Source organism: Misgurnus anguillicaudatus, chromosome 24 (genome assembly GCF_027580225.2).
Source record: "Misgurnus anguillicaudatus chromosome 24, ASM2758022v2, whole genome shotgun sequence".
NCBI classification, from domain to species: Eukaryota; Metazoa; Chordata; class Actinopteri; order Cypriniformes; family Cobitidae; genus Misgurnus; species Misgurnus anguillicaudatus.
Genome location: NC_073360.2, coordinates 26,352,750 through 26,371,304, shown reverse-complemented (window position 1 = coordinate 26,371,304; position 18,555 = coordinate 26,352,750). Strand labels below are relative to the sequence as shown.

The 18,555-nt window shown below is 39.5% G+C and overlaps 1 protein-coding gene across 1 annotated transcript; it reads left to right on the top strand.

The window, feature by feature from the left end:
* The first annotated feature begins 9,481 nt into the window (after nucleotides 1–9,481).
* Nucleotides 9,482–10,423, top strand: LOC129438851 (olfactory receptor 2A7-like). The gene has a single exon (XM_055197756.2). The coding sequence runs from the start codon at nucleotides 9,482–9,484 to the stop codon at nucleotides 10,421–10,423; it is 942 nt and encodes a 313-aa protein (XP_055053731.2).
* Nucleotides 10,424–18,555: the final 8,132 nt, after the last annotated feature.

Here is an 18,555-nt window from a genome sequence, read left to right as displayed (position 1 = left end):
CATTGAAGTCCATGTTGCATAAAAATAAACACTGAAGTTTGTAAGTATTATGTTTTTTTTTTACAGTGGGTCATAATATATCATATATTTTAGTTTGTCAGTGCGTTTTGTGGTGTTAGGAAGTGTTTGCGCATTTCTGCACTAACTCAAAATGTGCGTACACCACCTCCTGAGCAGGTGTAGGATTTGAGTGTGCCGTACGCCAACGTCCATATTGATAAATCTCAAAGTCACCGTGGTTTTGGGTGTACGCCATGTGTACGCTGGAATTTTGGTGTACGCACATTTGATAAATGAGGGCCAATGTGTCTTTAATTGCACAAAAACATAGATAAAGATCAGATCGCATTTTATGACAAAATTTATTCCGAAAACTTTAAAATTCCACATACTTTTTCTTGCCACTGTATGCCAATTATTTGATTCATTAATTTGGATGTTTTGTAATTTATTTGATTAAAATTATTAATAAAATAGCAACCCTAGTGCTATGATATGATTACTGAGAATAAAAATCCCAGATGACTATTTGGTTTATTTACCAAATGAGATCACAAGCTTATAGTCATATTATTACTATCACGTGTTTTGTCAATAAAGTTGTGGTAAAATGACATCTGCTCATTGATCCCGACTGACTGGGGTTGTTTTGTTCGAAAGTGATGCAAATTTTAATTACTTTGACCTTCTCTCTTGCTTTTTGCATCTCTTTATCTATGTTTACATTTAGAGATACAAACACAATAACATAAAAACCTCATGATGCATGCCATTTCCCTATAGTCTTCATTTGCTACATGTTTTTGTTCTCTATTCCCATTGAGTGTATGTCTTTGTGGGTGTCTGTTGTTAACAAACAGGCGTATTTATAGCTCTCTTATGCGACACAGGATCATTAACAAAGTCCCTTGTGTCATGCTAATGTCAATCAATATACTTGTTTGTTTAGTCACTTACATTTTGATACCAAACAACTAAGAATAAATGTACAATATTGTTTATTATTATTGTTGCTGTTATTGAGAATACTATATCTATAATATGTCATATGACTGAATACAGAGCTAAGAAAGAAATCCCAGATATTATTTCTTTAAATCCTTTTTGGGTTGTAGTGTATTTCACCTTTTACATTCTAACTGGTCTTAAACAGCTTCACATGCAGTAGCCTATCTGTATGCTGCTTTTGCATAGTTTTAAATACATAATTTCCTTTATAACTGGCTTTTCAAGATATTTTTAAAGCTTAAATTGTAGTAAGTGTGATTATGATAACCTCCCTCTTGATCCATAAAACCTCCATCAAACCAATGTTTAAAAAAATGTAAAAAAAAATAACATTGCAATAACAATGTGACTTATTATAAATATTCATGTTAATTTTGAATATACCATATACCATGTAATTATACTGCAACCAATGAAAAAGAGTAAGAAAGATTGTTATTTTCCCCTAATTGGTAATATTTTTATTTAACATAAATCACTGTATGGAGCTTTAAGTCTATTTAACGTAAATTGAATTCTCAGCTAAGCTAAAGGTCAATTTATTAGTATTTCATTATCTCTCATAATATCTCAGGACAGTTTTACACAAGAGACATTATTATAATGGGCAACTGGGACTAATACACATCACACACTCCCTATCCAGCTTTAATTTACTTGTGGCTTTTGCGGTATACTAAGTGAGGTCCAGCTTTATTAATTACTGTGCATCTTTGAATATTTCTTAGGATATACTGTATATCACATTTTGATTTATTAAAATTTGATTAATTTAGAATTGAATGCAGTACTTGTCAAGCGTGAAAAGTTACATCAGATACAACTTTAATACAAATTTGTATTAAAAACCTCATCTCTTTTTGTGCCTTTATTTTTTGGCAATTTCACAAGAAGGACTATAAGTAGGCTACTGTATGTTGCATCGTTGTATTGTTTAATACCTACCAGACATTGCAAGTTGAGTAAAATGAGCAGTACATTTTATATTACCTTTTTACCTTAAAGAGACATTCAAATTTTTGGAAAATATGCTCACTTTCAAGCTCCCCTAGAGTTAAACATGTGATTTGTACCATTCTGGAATCCATTAAGCTAATCTCTGGGTCTGGCGGTACTATTTTTAGCATAGCTTCGCATAATATATTGAATCTGATTAGACCATTAGCATCGTGCTAAAATTAAGATATTATAATGATATTACGCAGCGACTGAAAATTGTCCCCTTCTATTGAAAGAAACCAAGGGGACTATTTTCGGGTAGTGCGTAATATCACTATGCCTGCTGCAGTCATGTTACAGCAGCAAAGTCCTTGCTTATTACGCCAGAATGAGAATATAGTTCCTAGCCATACCGGCCTAGAAAATCACAACTTTTAATTTTCCACAGAAGAGTCAAGTTTTAAACAGGAAAAATATCAAAACTTTTTGTTTATTTTTAGCGCAATGCTAATGGTCTAATCAGATTCAATGGATTATGCTAAGCTGTGGTAAAGTGGTACCGCCAGACCCAGAGGTCAGCTGAATGGATTCCAAAACGTTTAAAAATCAAACTCTAGGGGAGCTGGAAAATTAAGATTTTTTTTAAGTGAAGTGTCCCTTTAAGTGTGTTTCAATTGAGGCAAAGGCGAGTGAGGATCCAATTGCAGTTTTAAACATTTATTAATCAAAAACAAGAAACAGGTAGACAGACAGGCAGGCAAACCTAGGAAGAACACAGAGCTAACGGGATACAACAATACACAACGACTATCAACAAGGAAGTGAACAAACAGTGTAGATATATAGGACAACAACCAATCACAAAGCAGAGACAATGAGTAACTATGACAACACACAAGAGGGAATGAATGAGTCTAATGAACAGACACCTTCTGTACAAAGTCATGGAGGACTAGGAGAACATTTTACTGGTTGCATCCAATTGGCCCACCAGGAACTGGTTCCCAGAGGTCATGCTCCTCTTCGAGGACTCCCTCTATTCCTCCTTGGGCCTGTGCATGGTGCTGAAAGCCCTGCAGGCTGCCCCTTTCAAGCCTTTGCCGTCTGTGAGTATGAGTTTCTCACAATGAAAACTCTGACCCTGCTCGCGCTGGCTTCCGTTAAGAGGGTAGGGGACCTCCATGCATTTTCGGTCGACGATTTGTGCCTTCAGTTTGGACCTGCTTTCTCTAGTGTAATGCTAAGACCCAGGCCAGGTTACGTGCCCAAAGTTCCCACCACTCCTTTCAGAGACCAGATGGTGAACTTGCAAGATTTGCCCCTGGAGGAGGGAGACCCAACCACAGCTTTGTTATGTCCCGTACATGCATTGCAGTTGTACGTTGACAGAACACAAAGTTTCAGAACCTCACACCAGCTCTTTGTCTGTTATGGTGGTCAGCAGAGAGGGAAAGCTGTTACCAAGCAGAGGATGTCTCACTAGATAGTAGACACTACCGACCTTGCTTATGAACTGCAGGGCACACCCTGCTCATTTAATTTAAGAGCTTGCTTCCTCTTGGGCACTCATTAGTGGTTCCTCGCTAACAGACAACTACATAGCTGCTGGTTGGTTGGTTTTATAGTGTTTGCGTCAAGCCGGTCTCCTCTAGTGTTCTCTCCTCACCTGGTGGAACACTGAGCGCCAGCTCGCATGTCGGCTTGCAGCCCGTATTAGTGCTACACCGAAGTAACAGTATGGAAGGTCGTTTGGTCAAATCGGCGCCTGTTTGGGGCCCGATTACCCCTCCAGCGTTCCTAGCTACACTCAGTCAGGTCGCTTCCCAGTTCACTGGTTCACTATTGTGGGTCTCCTTAGTGGATTTAGAAGGTTTTCCCAGGAACTGGAAGGGTCAGCTTCAGTGGCGCTTTGGTATGGATTCGTAGTGACCGACTGAAAGGGAACGTCTCAGTTAAATGTAGGGATGCACCGAATCCAGATTTTTTAGGTTCGGCCGAATCCCGAATCCACCGTTTAAGATTCGGCCGAATCCGAAACCGAATACCGAATCCTACTCGCATCCATATTCCAACACAGTAAAACACATTAATGAAGTAAAAAACGTCCACAGCAGTGTATTTTTCAATTTATTTAATTTAAACTGTACATTATGCCAGGATGACAAGTTGGAAAAACTATTTTGACAATTACCATAAGCCTATGCATAATGAAAGCGATGCGTTGCGACACGCTCGTTTTTCCAATAAGCAAGCAGCTCCGCGCTGAAAACTATATTTAACTTTGAGTGAGAAGCTCCGCTCGTCAATAGTCCCTTTCACACATACAGTCTTTACTGGTAATTTACTGGTAAATTGCAGTTAACATGTCATGTGTGAACAGAATCTTTCCGGTAAATCAGTGCTCCCAATTTACCAGTAAGACAGGTTGTAAGATTAACGGTAATTTGCCGGTAAGCGCTGTGTGGGCGGGCCAATCAGAAAGCTTTTTATACAGGTGACGCGGTTTCCCCCAGACTGTTTACGGACGTTTCCACACACATGTTGCTTAAAAGTCGAGCACACCTGAAGTTAACATCCACATTTCTTCACCAAAGTTGTTTAAAACAGCTTACCATCTAATTGCCAAATTGCCGACGTCCTTAGCACACCATCTGTGAAGCCTAGTGTGCAAACGCGCAGGTTCCGTTTGACGCCGCCTAACGCAATGTTGTTTGGTCACGAGCAACTTCGCGACCGTTTGCCACAGATGTGAAAACAACAAAATACGGACCGTGGATATTAAAGTCATAACCCGCCGTTTACAAATACGACACGGACGGAGCTCGCCGGCCGCGCGCCACAGGTAACTTCCGCTTCCTCTCCGAGTTTACCGGTATTTTGATACTGATGTGTGAATGATGTCTTACTGGTAAAAAGACGGAACGTCACTTCATGTGTGAACAGCACATTTTTGTATTTACTGGTAAATTCATTCTGGTAAATTCATGGTAATTTACTAGAATTACTGTGTGAAAGAGGCTAATGTCAGTCTTCACACGGCCGTCCAATTACAGTGGAGGAGGGGCGGGACATTACCACAGCAACCAACCGGCTCACAGCTGAAGCATGACAGCTACCAAGCGCTCGGCTGAAAAACAGCTGGCATTTGGGGTCCTCAAGGCGTTTTCAGCGGTGTTTAAAAGTTTTGGTGTGTCCAGCTGACCGAAAGAAAAAGCTCATCTCCACGTCAGCACCCGATGTGTGTAATCAACGGCTGCGTGACGTCGACCAGCGTAGCGCAAGCCTAGGGTTTGGTTCGGTGGAAAAAAAATCTAGGATTCGGCCGAACCCGAACCCCGCCAAAAAGCCCAGTATTCGGCCGAATCCGAAACCGAATCCTGGATTCGGTGCATCCCTAGTTAAATGTAGCCATCGTTCCCTGAGGTCCCAACGCCACAGTTTCCTGTTCCACTGCTGCTAACCGGTCAGGCACTGATGCTCGGCTTTCTCAGCAAAAAAAGCTGGCAAATGCAAATACCTGTGTCACCAAGTGACGATCTGTGAGGGCGGAACCAAAAGTGTGTAAGATCGATTCTGCCCGGCGATGGTTCCGTCAGGACAACTGAGGCAAAACACTGGAATTCCCGGGGTTTCCCCAAAACTCTAAATCAAGCCTGATATCGTTCAGGTGAGAGCGATCAACACAGCGATCGCTGATAGGCTGAAGAGGAGAGAAGGTTGAGAATATAAAGAGCTTTGAAGATGTCAGACGTTGTTGTTGGTGGCACTTTGTGCATACGTTGCTTGTGCTCGTTGTTACGGTGGAGATCGGCTGGGTTGACTCACACTTATCCCTCAGGGAAGACGAGAGGTTAGAGACATTGGAATAAGGAAGTTATCATGTGATTTGGATGTGGAGAAGCAAACACGACGCTGGTGGATGTATATTGGGAAATCGATTGGACAACCAAGCGTGAGTAAACAATCACAACGAAACGCTCTGTGTTATCCAGAAGAGGAGTTACTATTATCTTTTTGGGGGTGTTGAAGGTTACCGGCCCTGCGGAGGTTGAATGCGTAGGCAAGCCGAAGGAGTAACCGGAAGACATAGAGGGGCGTTGTGAATATATTTACCTGTGAAATCTTTTCTCTTTCTCGGGCGTGTACAACGCCCAACCCGCCTATCGAGCAGCCAAGACCTAGGCGGCCAAGCCTTAAACTTCACGTGGAGTGCGTGTGCAGAGTGCTGTGGTGAGTGTGGCTTTTACCGTGTGTTTCACTAAGCTTGCTGTGTGTGTGCTGTATTGACAGTAAACGAGGCCGCCCGGGCCCTGTGCAGATTGTGCGAAGAAAATAGCATTAAACTGTATTAAAGGTCCAGTAGTGTGAGTAACCTACCTGTGCAGCATATCACTTACCTGTGTTTACAGCAACGCCTCGAAGAGGACCAAGCAGTGTCAGTAGTGAGAAACCCTTTACCTCTGTCTCCACGGATGTTTTGGAGTATATTAAAGGTCCAGTAGTGTGAGTAACCTACCTGTGCAGTATATCACTTACCTGTGTTTACAGCAACGCCTCGAAGAGGACCAAGCAGTGGCAGAAGTGAGAAACCCTTTCCCTGTGTCTCCACGGAGGATTTGGAGTTTATTAAAGGTCCAGTAGTGTGAGTAACCTACCTGTGCAGTATATCACTTACCTGTGTTTACAGTAACGCCTCGAAGAGGACCAAGCAGTGCCAGTAGTGAGAAACCCTTTACCTCTGTCTCCACGGATGCTTTGGAGTATATTAAAGGTCCAGTAGGGTGCGTAACCTACCTGTGCAGTATATCACTTACCTGTGTTTACAGCAACGCCTCGAAGAGGACCAAGCAGTGTCAGTAGTGAGAAACCCTTTACCTCTGTCTCCACGGATGCTTTGGAGTATATTAAAGGTCCAGTAGTGTGAGTAACCTACCTGTGCAGTATATCTCTTACCTGTGTTTACAGCAACGACTCGAAGAGGACCAAGCAGTGTCGGTAGTGAGAAACCCTTTACCTCTGTCTCCACGGATGCTTTGGAGTATATTAAAGGTCCAGTAGTGTGAGTGACCTACCTGTGCAGTATATCACTTACCTGTGTTTACAGCAATGCCTCGAAGAGGACCAAGCAGTGCCAGTAGTGAGAAACCCTTTACCTCTGTCTCCACGGATGCTTTGGAGTATATTAAAGGTCCAGTAGTGTGAGTAACCTACCTGTGCAGTATATCACTTACCTGTGTTTACAGCAACGCCTCGAAGAGGACCAAGCAGTGTCAGTAGTGAGAAACCCTTTACCTCTGTCTCCACGGATGCTTTGGAGTATATTAAAGGTCCAGTAGTGTGAGTAACCTACCTGTACAGAGTGTAACTTACATGTGTCTGCAGCCGTGCCTGGTGGTGGATCCCCTGCGTCCAGTGAGGTCAAGACGGAGTGACCTGAGGGCGAGAGAGACAGAAACAACGGTCAGATAAGTTGTGACTCGGTGCTGGACCAACGTTAATTGTGTTTTCCTTATTTTGCCTCCAGGAGGAAGCGGAGGGCGCCACGAGTTCAAAAACACCACAGAAGGAGACTCCTGGCCCCCGTCCCCTGGTCCAACTCGCCCTGGAGGCGAAAAAAAGATTGTTTTTAAGCTGCCCCTCCCCTTTTTCCCTTACCTTTTAAATATTTAATAAAGATACCTTTAACTGTAGTATACTCATCTGTCTGGTCATTGGGGTGGTCTTGGGAACCTCCTCGAGGTGGAAAGTAGAGAGGGGCGTGGCCTGTTAGCTACCTTGGGTCCGCCCCGGCCGTGACACCTGCATGCCAAGTTCTTTGGTGTTTTAGTAGTTTCTCGAAGTTCATTGGTCTCTCTAACGAGTTTCCAATTCGTCAGCCACAACGTGATGTTTCCATTCCCTTCCTTTAGCGAACGAGGGTTACATACGTAACCAAGACGTTTTACAAAGTTCACAGTCTTTGCAACATATTTTAGCAATAAAGTTTTAATATTTATAATCTGTTTAGAAACAAGTCTCTGAAATGACTTTATAACAGACTTTAACTCTTTCGCCAATCAAGAGAAAACGCTTCCTCGCCAATGACGAGTCTTTCCGCAATACTGCTATTATCCCTTCCGCAACTTTTTAAACTGGAAGTATTGCCCTATGGCAAGCTGCTGCATGTCTGTTTTAAAAGATCGCTCTGAATGGGATCTCTATGAAAAGTCCGTCACAAAAATCTTACTCATATTCAAAAGCTGATTACAAAAGGTAGGATGAAAAGTTTTTTTTTTTTTGTTTGCAGAGGGTCTTTTCTTTCATTTGGTATATTGTATGTTTATATATTTGAAGAAGAACATTTTCTGGAAGGCATTAAACTTTTGTGAAAATCATGAAAAACGCTGACGCTGGCTGGCAACTTTTTAAAAAAACGCTGGCAGCGAAAGAGTTAAGTTAAAGGTGCTGTGTATAGATTTTAGCAACCAACCACTTAGTCCACAGTTAACCCCTACTTTTTAAAGTATTGAGAAGCAACGGTAGCTGCCACAGGACAAATACGTCGTCTGAGACAACGTAGTTACAAAACGCACTCTGTAGAGGAGTTTGTCCATTTAGGGCTACTGTAGAAGCATGGCGGCGCAAAATGGCGACTTTAATGTAAGGGGATCCGCAGTGTAAGTAGATAAAAAGGGCTCATTCTAAGATAATAAAAACATAACAGTTTATTATGTAAGGTCTTTATATACTACTAAAAAATATAGTTATGTAAATTACATTACATTGCATTCCTGTCAAGAGATCCTCTAAAAGTTATACAGTGCACTTTTAATAAAGACCTCTGCCCAGTTTAATGAATATGTTATACTAATAAAATACAAAAAATAGAATGAATAGAATAGAATGTATGGTTGTGCTCAATTTATTGTGTAAAATATTAAAATAGGGGGAAAAGTAAAAAATATCTTTCTTTTGTAAGCAATACTGAATCATAGGACATTTGCTTTGACCCGACAGACTGATGTTTAGTGAATAGCAGGGAATTAGACTGAGTAGTGTCAGTCAAAAGGTATGGTGCCATTAATTCACATACAAAACACTTGCCTCATTTCCCCAAAGTCTTCATTTACCTGTTTCCCTCTCTGTATCTCATAATATGGTGAAGCATATTTGGCTTAAACAATAAAGCATTAACCTCTTCAGTATTCTCTGTGGACAGACCACATAGTGGTTTAATAAACACATCATGTTACTATTATAGCAAACAACTGACAATCAAATATTGTTCTTGTTACTATGGTGCTAAAATAATATTATAAGAGAGGTGCTGATTTATGACCCACGCAAAAGGGATAATACCACATGAGATGGGTTTTTGAAGCGCGTCACAGGAAAGCCAATGAACAAGAAGCCTTTTGCTTTCCGAAACAAAAGACTTTCAGGACGTTATTGAATCTCATACAAGGAAATGGAAATTATTTATTTGGGCTTTTGTTGGTTGTTTAGTTTGTTATAATTGCTTTTGTATTATTATACAGATTTGATCCAGGGAGCCATGCCATCTCAAAATGTTTCAACACCAATCATCACCGAATTTGTGATTTTGGGATTTGACACTGTTCAGGGCAAACTAGTCACTGGAGTTGTTTTGCTTATGATATATATTCTTACAATGTTTGCTAACACTGCCAACATATGTTTCATTGCCATGGATAAACGTTTGCACCAGCCTATGTATATCTTTATATGCAACCTAGCTTTAGTGGATATGCTATACAGCAGTAGTGCCTGTCCAAGTATGATAGGTATTCTTCTAACTGGTTATAAAACTATTTCCTTTATCCCCTGTATACTTCAGATGTGTGCTTTCCATTTAGGTGGTTTTATGGAGATTTTTGCAATTGGTATCATGGCGCTGGATCGTTTAATTGCCATAAGCAATCCTTTACGTTATCATGCAATTTTAAATTGCACTCGGACTGTTTTGATCAGCGTCTTGCTGTGGCTGGTGGCTGGATCTATTCTGGTACTTGCCGTGGCTACTGTTCTTCCTCTGCCCTTCTGTTCCTCAAACATCACATACATTTTCTGCGAGTATGCATCTGTCATCAGGGCCACTTGCGTGGATCCAAATCCATATTTTAACATGATATCCAGCCTTCTATTCATGCTGCTGTTGGGCATGTTTTCTTTTATCTGCTTGTCTTATATAAGGATAATAGTAGCTGTAATGAAAATGACCTTGAAGAGCAATAAAAAGAAAATGTTTAATACATGCTTAAGTCATTTGATAGTAATCACTTGCTTTTATGTACCAATGTTTGTACGGGTAATTTTGACACGACTTGGTGTGGTTTTAACAACAGACGAACGCAATGGACTAATGGTAGGGGCCATGCTTGGCTCTTCTTTGGTAAATCCTTTCATATATTGTTTTAGAACTAAAGAGATCAGAAACAAAATATTCAGATTTTTCCCAAAAGTTGCACCTGAATAGAAAGTGGACTGTTCTTCTCAAAAGCTGCAACATTATTGAACTCTTAAATCATTATTATCATTATTGAGTAATGTACACTCTTGAAACGAATGTGTTAAAACAACATTTAATGTTTTGTGCTTTACTTGACACATCTCTGTGTTATTTTTGGAACAATACACTTTGTGTTGTTTTAATACATACAACATTTTACTTTTTATATTCTGTTTACTTTCACATTTGGCAACTGTATACATTAGGCCTATACTGCTTAACGTTACACTATTTATATTTATAAGTCTACTTGCACATTTGCATGGTTTACTTATATATTATTCTGTTATACATTAAACTGTTTATATTCAGCACTTGTATATAGTATTTTTATATGGCTCATCTTCCTGTAAATATGTGAACATTTACTCAAATTTTATAATGCACAGATGGATGCTGACACACATTTCATTTTGTTGTGCATGCAATGACAATAAAGCTTTTCTTCTATAAATCCAAAGGAAACCAGTTTATATTCATAGCACACTTTTGTCTTTTAAAATGTTTTCATTTAGCGCATAATGATAAGTTCACAGTATAGGAAATTCATTTAAAGTTCCTTCCTTAATGGAAAAGTGACCGATATGCTAACAACATCCTTTATTTTTATATATACTTAGGTGAAAGTCTGTATATAGTTAGGTGAAATTGCTCCATTACCATACATTGGTCATAACATCACATTTACTTCATTAGAGGAATATGTTAGTTTTAAGTAGATTCAAAATATTTCTGATAAGGAATCGCCCAAATACCTGTTAACCTTGTTAAGCCAGATTTTAGCATCTTGGCCTGAACATTCAGCACCCTCGTTTATTTTTTTATATAAGTAATCAAACATGACATATTTCATAAAAATATGCACAAAAAAAAAACATTCACGTGTAACTGTAAATTGTGAGGGCAAATAAGAGTTTTTAATCTGCAAATCTTCAACTGCAGTGCAGACAAATCACATTCTGTCATTTCCAGCCATCTAGTGGGTAGATATGAGTTTGCTAATGTATTTTTTTAACAATAATGATACAACAATCCAATATCTATATATATTTGAATGTGTTGTGTTTTATGCTGGTTGCTGTGTATGCTCCAGTATTCATTTGACAAGTTTATTCAGTATTATTCATTACCCATAGCAGCAGCTGCCAAAAAAGACAAAATTTCTCTACTAAATGAATTAAGGAGATGATATGTTTATTTAAATTCTTGAAGTATAGACCTTTTGTGTGTTTGCAAACAGAGATGATGTTTTTTGTGGGCGGAGCCCAACTGGTGGCAGAAAGTGAATGCTTCTCGATAGCTGTGTGAAGTGTTTTAGCATTAAACTGTGATTTTTATGGATCCGGTGTTTTGTAGAAGTCTGTTTCCTCTATATTTCTCTTAAGTGTAATGTTTCTTATAACGTTTTCACCAAGTTACGTTTATTTTTTAAATAAATTAAAAGTTTAAATGGCTTGGCTACTAATTGTGTGCATGTATGTAATGTATATGTATTGTTCTTTATTGGTAAATCAATTATTTTTACAGTATTAATCGCTGAAGTACTTATAAGAGCAATACTATCATGTATTCTGTATAATATCATTTATTAAATATTTCACAATTTCCTGTTTTCAATTTCTTCCTTATATTTTTAGCCTACGTGTTTGTTCTAAAACTATTATGTTTACAAACAAATTAATTTGTATAGGCCTGTTTATATATTATTAACACTTTACATCGTGTGTGTGTGTTTGCTATGTTTATATATTCATTAGTAAACATCATAATTTAGAACAAACAGGAAGAAGACATAGGCTAAAATAGAAGGTAAAAAGAACTAATAGAAAACAAAACAAAAAATACGAAAACTTTAATAAATGGTAATATTATTGATATTATGAACCAATTCAAATCTTTCTGAATAATTTATAAACATAACGTGATGAAAACACTATAAGAAACACAAAGAGGGATCAGACTTGGACAGAACACCGGATATCTTCTCTAATTATTTTCTATTCAAATTATTAAAAGTTTTTTAGATGATTTCATCACTCCAGTCTGTTCGGTTGAGGGCTTTTATTGCAACCATAAACACATACGTTTATCTTCAAATGGTGTCTTCGACGACGGTATACTATAAAAATAAAGGTCATCTATTTTGGCATTCCTATTCTGACACTCATCAGCAGTGCTTTAAGTGGCCCAAAAGAGGTGCCGGTACTCTAATTTTTTTTGTTTTTTGCTGACTCGACTCCTATATTGAAGGGGTTTTATATTCAGCAGTCAACAGACGACCATGTAAAAAATTATAAATCCTTTTTTAAATTTGTGTATTTGCTTGAGCTAGAAATAGCTACTGAACATAAATAAAATGTGCAAAAGGATTTTGAAAAAATACCATTATAAAGAGCTACTGTAGAAAGAGCTTTTGAACATAAATAAAATGTGCAAAAGGTAGATATGCAAGTAAAATTTTCAGCATGGTTAAATGCTAAAACTAGTTGTTCAGATAGAAAGAGCTTGAAAAAAAACTTTAAAATGACACCAAAACCATGTCTATGGGGTCAATAATAACAAAATACCGGCCATTTGAAACTCTAAAGTAATTTATTTTGTCCCATTGTTTTACATTTTGCGGATGGTAAAACTACTGTGCACGTCGTTCAAATTCATTGAAATTTCGTTTACTTGTAGGTTAGCAATTAAACTAAATGTATATTATAATTTCAAGAATGTTTTCTGCACATCGGCTGAGGAAATCCGAAGTTGCGTCGAGGGGAACCAAACTGACAGCCGCGACAGCGGAGATTATCACGTAGCCTACCTACAAGGCTTGCGTCTGACCTGCAGCTATCATTCTGGCTTGGTGGGATGTCAGCGAGTCCTCTGATTCCGAAGGTGTTCTTTTACTACTCAGAGTCATGGGGTAATGTAGTCTCTGCTCTCGGTGGGACGAATTAGGAAGCGTACATTAAGGGCGCTCTGAAAAGCAGCAGCGCAGCCAAAGGATTAAATTAAACCTCTGATTTTTAAACAGATGTGCAAATGAGCGTTCCGGTACGCTAAAAGCACGTTCTGGGCGCACGGAGAAGTGGTGGTACGCTCAAGAGCTATTTTTAGAAGTGGCGGTACTGAGTACCGGGGCGTTCTTGCCCACTTAAAGCACTGCTTATCAGCACAACAAGACATTTTCTAGTGAGTTATATTGTTAATTTCACTCGTGTCTCATTCATTTCCACTGCCACCACATGCGCGGGTGACGTAACTGTGACGTCGACTCGCAAAAGGTCTATTACAGATGGTTTTAAAGATGGTAAAGCACCCATGTTAATGCTAAAACATTTAATCTTTTACGATTTGAGATGGGTGTACTGGGTTCTTTACAATGACCTCTGAAATGAAATGATAAAGCATTAACTGTTTTAATCCAGAATAACTGTGAATTGCATCAATGAAAAAGCTTGAAATGCAAATACAATTTACAGTGTCATGTATTGTAATTCATACATACTGTATTTTACAGAACATACAGAACAGATACAGAACATTTTCTGTATCACAATTTACAAGCAAATTCTGCTTAACATGGCATCCAAATGCGGATGTCACGTAGTGACTTTTAAATGGCGGAACCTAAAGGGGTGGAAATTAGTTCCACCTGGACGATTGTCTATGAAACACCAGTCACTTCCGGTAACTCCGGGCAACCCAAATTTGGGTTTTATTGGCGACAGGTGTGCAGATGAGTGTGGCGATCGGTGATTGGGCGATTCAAGGAAGAGGAGGCAAATAAATGAGGCATCGGAAGAACAGGAAAGAAGAGTTTATTTCAGAGGATGCTGTGGGTGTGATGGAGCGGTTGAGGTGATTGGAGAGACGTATGTATTGTGGATATTGTGGACTGGGCGAAGTGAAACTGAGGACTGGGCGTGAACATACACAGAGCTGAGTATCAAAACTATCTTCATTGATGTGTTATGTTGACATGTTTTACTTGGAAAAGATCGTAAACATTGAAGAGTCACCGGAAATACAGTGAAAGGAGAAAGGAACAAGGAGTGTTGAACTGTCGGCTGTGTCTACATCAGAGATCTGGAAGGAAGAGGAGAAGATCTAGTATCAACGGAACTGTGAGAACGCTGAATTGTCGTCGTGTCAGTGTTTACCTCGCAAGTGTTGAATACAGAGGTGTAAAGTACTTGAGTAAATGTACTTCGTTACTGTACTTAAGTATTTTTTGGGCTACTTTGTACTTGTACTGAGTATCAAAAATATAGGCAACTTTTACTCTCTACTCAATTACATTTTTGATTGGGTATTTGTACTCTTTACTCCACTACATTTGAAATGACACTTAACGTTACTCGCTACATTGTTTATTCGTCAAATAAAAACGAGACGAAAGTGTCAGAGGGTCATGATGGATAGAATCTGTGGTCGCGAGGTTACACGCGCACACACAACTGAGGGACTTCATTTGGCGCTGCGCAGAGCAATCGTATGAAATCAAAGTACTGCGAGAGCGAATCAAATGCATATGGAGAAGTTTTGTCTCGCGGTACTTTGATGTTAAACGCTGAATGGCTTGCGTTGAGCCACCGTAGCGGGACATCTGCGTGCTGCGTATGTCATAAACTGTAGAGAAAAGTTCGCGTCTGGTCTGAGAGAAGAGATAAAGAGCAAACACATGGATGCATATCACATTTGCTTCAGTCAAGGGACCCTTTGTTAAACATGTGATGCTACAATCAAAACAAAAGTGATGTGCGATTGCAGGAGGGTCATCCCGCAACTCAAAGGCAAGCACAAATGTTTATATAGTCTGATGCTACTTTATCAGCTAACCTGAGCTGGTACATAACTTGATATAACTTACTATAAAAGCCAAAATAAACCAGCGAGGTCCTGTAATGATTGCCCGAGTAACTTAAGAACATTATAAGATTGATAATTAGTGTACAATTTCACTGTCCTCACATTTAATCAAGTATGCTGTAATGTATTTACTGTAAAGAGGGATGCATGACGGAAGAAATGTAGTGTAATGTGAGATAGTGGTGGTACTACATGTGTTTACAATTAATCTTTCAAATGAACAACTTCACGTTTTTAATATGCATTATCATATTTCTGTTAATGTAACTTTAGTTTACTTGAATTTTTTAAATAATGGATATATAAGAATATATATATAAGAATATTTGGTAACACTTTACAATAAGGTTCATTAGTTAACAGTAGTTAATGTATTAACCAACTTGAACAAACCATGAGAAATACATTTGTTACATTATTTATTCATCTTTGTTAATGTTAGTTAATACAAATTTAAGCTTTAATTGTTTGTTCATGTTAGTTCAGAGTGCATTAACTATATATTTTTCAGCATGGCACATTCAAGTACACAATGACACTAGACTAAAATTAAATGGGTTTAAATTAAATTTAATGTAGATTTCTAGACTAAAAACATCTCATGGCATTTAGTTGAATAAAATTAGACTAAAACTAAATCAATTCAGATGACAAAAATATGACTAAAACTAAATTAAATTTTAGTCAAAAGACTATGACTATGTTTAATCTGTGTTTGTTCTGCCAGGTCAAAATTTTGAGGTGTTTGATTTCTTTTCTATATAAGGAAATAAAACCTCATAAATAAACTTTCTTAGTTTTCACTGCCCAGACCTACAATGTCTCTTTTTGTTGAGGACTAGTGCATCTTTGAGCCAACATTCAGTACGAGTAAAAATACTTGAGTACTTTTAAATTGGGTTACTTTAATACTTTTACTCAAGTCATATTTAAATTGGTGACTTGTAACTTGTAGTGGAGTAATTTTTACAGTAAGGAATTTGTACTTTTACTCAAGTATGGCTTTCAGCTACTCTTTACACCTCTGGTTGAATATCAGTGTGCTTCTTGTGAGTTGTGATCAGTGTGTAAGCGGCCCCACCGTGGAAAGGATTGGTGTGCGAGCCGGAACCAGCTAAAGAGAGGAGGGAGTATGTTGCATTGTTGTGGCTGTGACGCTTTCATCTGGCCATCCGCTGCATCAGTTACTTCAATTATTCAGAATGAATCCCCGGTACAACGTGGTGTGCTGACCCTAATTCACTGTGAGAGTGTGGAGTGCAGTGGGTGAGTCTTTTTCTTTGACGTTTGTACACCTGAAAATTGCAGTGTCGTGCTGTGTCCATGTTGTCAGCAATCACTCCCTAGGCCGGGAAGGAAACCCTGTACTAGAGAACGTGTACTGGTGTTGGTGGACAAGCACTTTTTCTATACACGCCCGCTTGTGACTCCTGATTCCTTTTCCCCACCTGGTAGTGGCGAGGCAACGGCAACAATAAGGAACTGTGTGAATATTTGGGGGAACATCAAAGGAGGGAAGTATTGGCTGCTGCATGGAAAACTAGCTGTGTTGTTTCTGTGTATGATTACCTGTCTGTGGAGTGATTTCAGAAGCCCGCCCCATCTAGATCTCTTGTCCTGCCAGTTGGAAGAGAGGAGAGGGAAGCGTTTGACACATTCCCGTGGTACATACTTGGCGTGAGAACCTACCTGAACTTACCCATTGTGGTGATACCAGCTGAGGCCGCGTTAGGCCCAACGAGCAGCAGCTTCGACCCGTACCTCCATCTGCCCTTGTTCAAAGCCAAGAGGTGGTGTATCTCTCCCCAAATATATCTGTGAAGGAATTCTATGTTTCTGTTTGCTACCAGTTCTGCAGGTCCGAGCCTAAGGCTCTGTGTCGTCGTGGGAGTATTCCCTAAGGTTGGAAGTTACTGTGTCAAGTGCCTTTTCTGAGAAGTCTGTTCTGGCAAGGAAGGCTACAAGTATCGTGGCAAATACGTCTTCTCCAGTCCCCCAAGCTTTGAAGGGCTAAAGCCTGCCGTCCATCTTTCTGAGGGTCTGTGAGTTGTACCCATTTCCAGCCATACGTTTTGTGTAACCTCCTGTATGTCCAAAGCTAAGAGCCAGAGTATTGTTCCCATATATTCACCTGTATGCCCAAGGTCAAGACCCAGTTTGCCTCTCTGTATACTCACCTGTATGCCCAAAGTCAAAACCCAGTGTACCGCCCTGTAAACTTACCTGTGCGCCCAGAGCTAAGAGCTAGTGTGCCGCCTGTATACGCACCTGTATGCCCAAAGTCAAGGTCCAGTGTACCGCCCTGTGTGCTTACCTGTACACCTAAAGCTAAGAGCTAGTGTACCTCCCTGCATACTCACCTGTACGTCCACAGTCAAGATCCAGTGTATTCGCTTTGCATACTCACCGTATGACGAAAGTCAAGAATTCAGGCACCTACCTGTATACTTACCGGCACGCCATCATACTTGGCCCAGTTGGTCTTCATAAACTTACCTGTGTTCCCTCTAGGCACCTCCAGTATTGAGCCCAGGAATACACCTGCATACCAGCCAGACGCTCAAGCCTCGAGTCAAGGGTCCTCCCCTATACGTCGTGGCCGCCAGCCCAAGGTACTCACTTCATCAATCTATCAGTGTAACTCATGATCTTAATTTCTTCACGTCCAGGAAAATGGAGTGTGGAAGGCTCCACTGGCAGTTCTCCTGAAAAAAATCAACAAAGACAAAGCTGTGAATATTCTGTTTGAGGTCACGTGTGGGAATCAAAGAAGAGGTAGGAAGGCCTACCTGTAAGTCCCTGTGATGGAGTCAGAAGCGACTCAGAACTTATGCTCTCTGGCCCCGATAGCTTGATTTGAGATCCCCTTTCCCCTTCCCTACTTACCTTTTTAATTAATTTAAATAGGGGTGACCCCGAATAGTCGAAGATTCGATGCATCGATGGGAGAAGCTTGATTCGACTACCAATCTCACAGTCGAATCGTCGCAGATGTGTTATGAAATGAAGATCCTTTAATTTTGGCCGTATATGGGTGCACTGTGCACAAATCTGATTTCACATATTACAGCTTTCTCCCAATATATTAATATACAGCATACTATTATAATTCTGCAAATAATATGTGAAGTATCAGCTTTCAATAAATAATCCAGCAAACCCTGTGACCGGGCTACACGTCCATAAGAGGTTCCTATGTTAATAAACTATTGCCTCTTTGTTTCTACATTTAAAAGAAA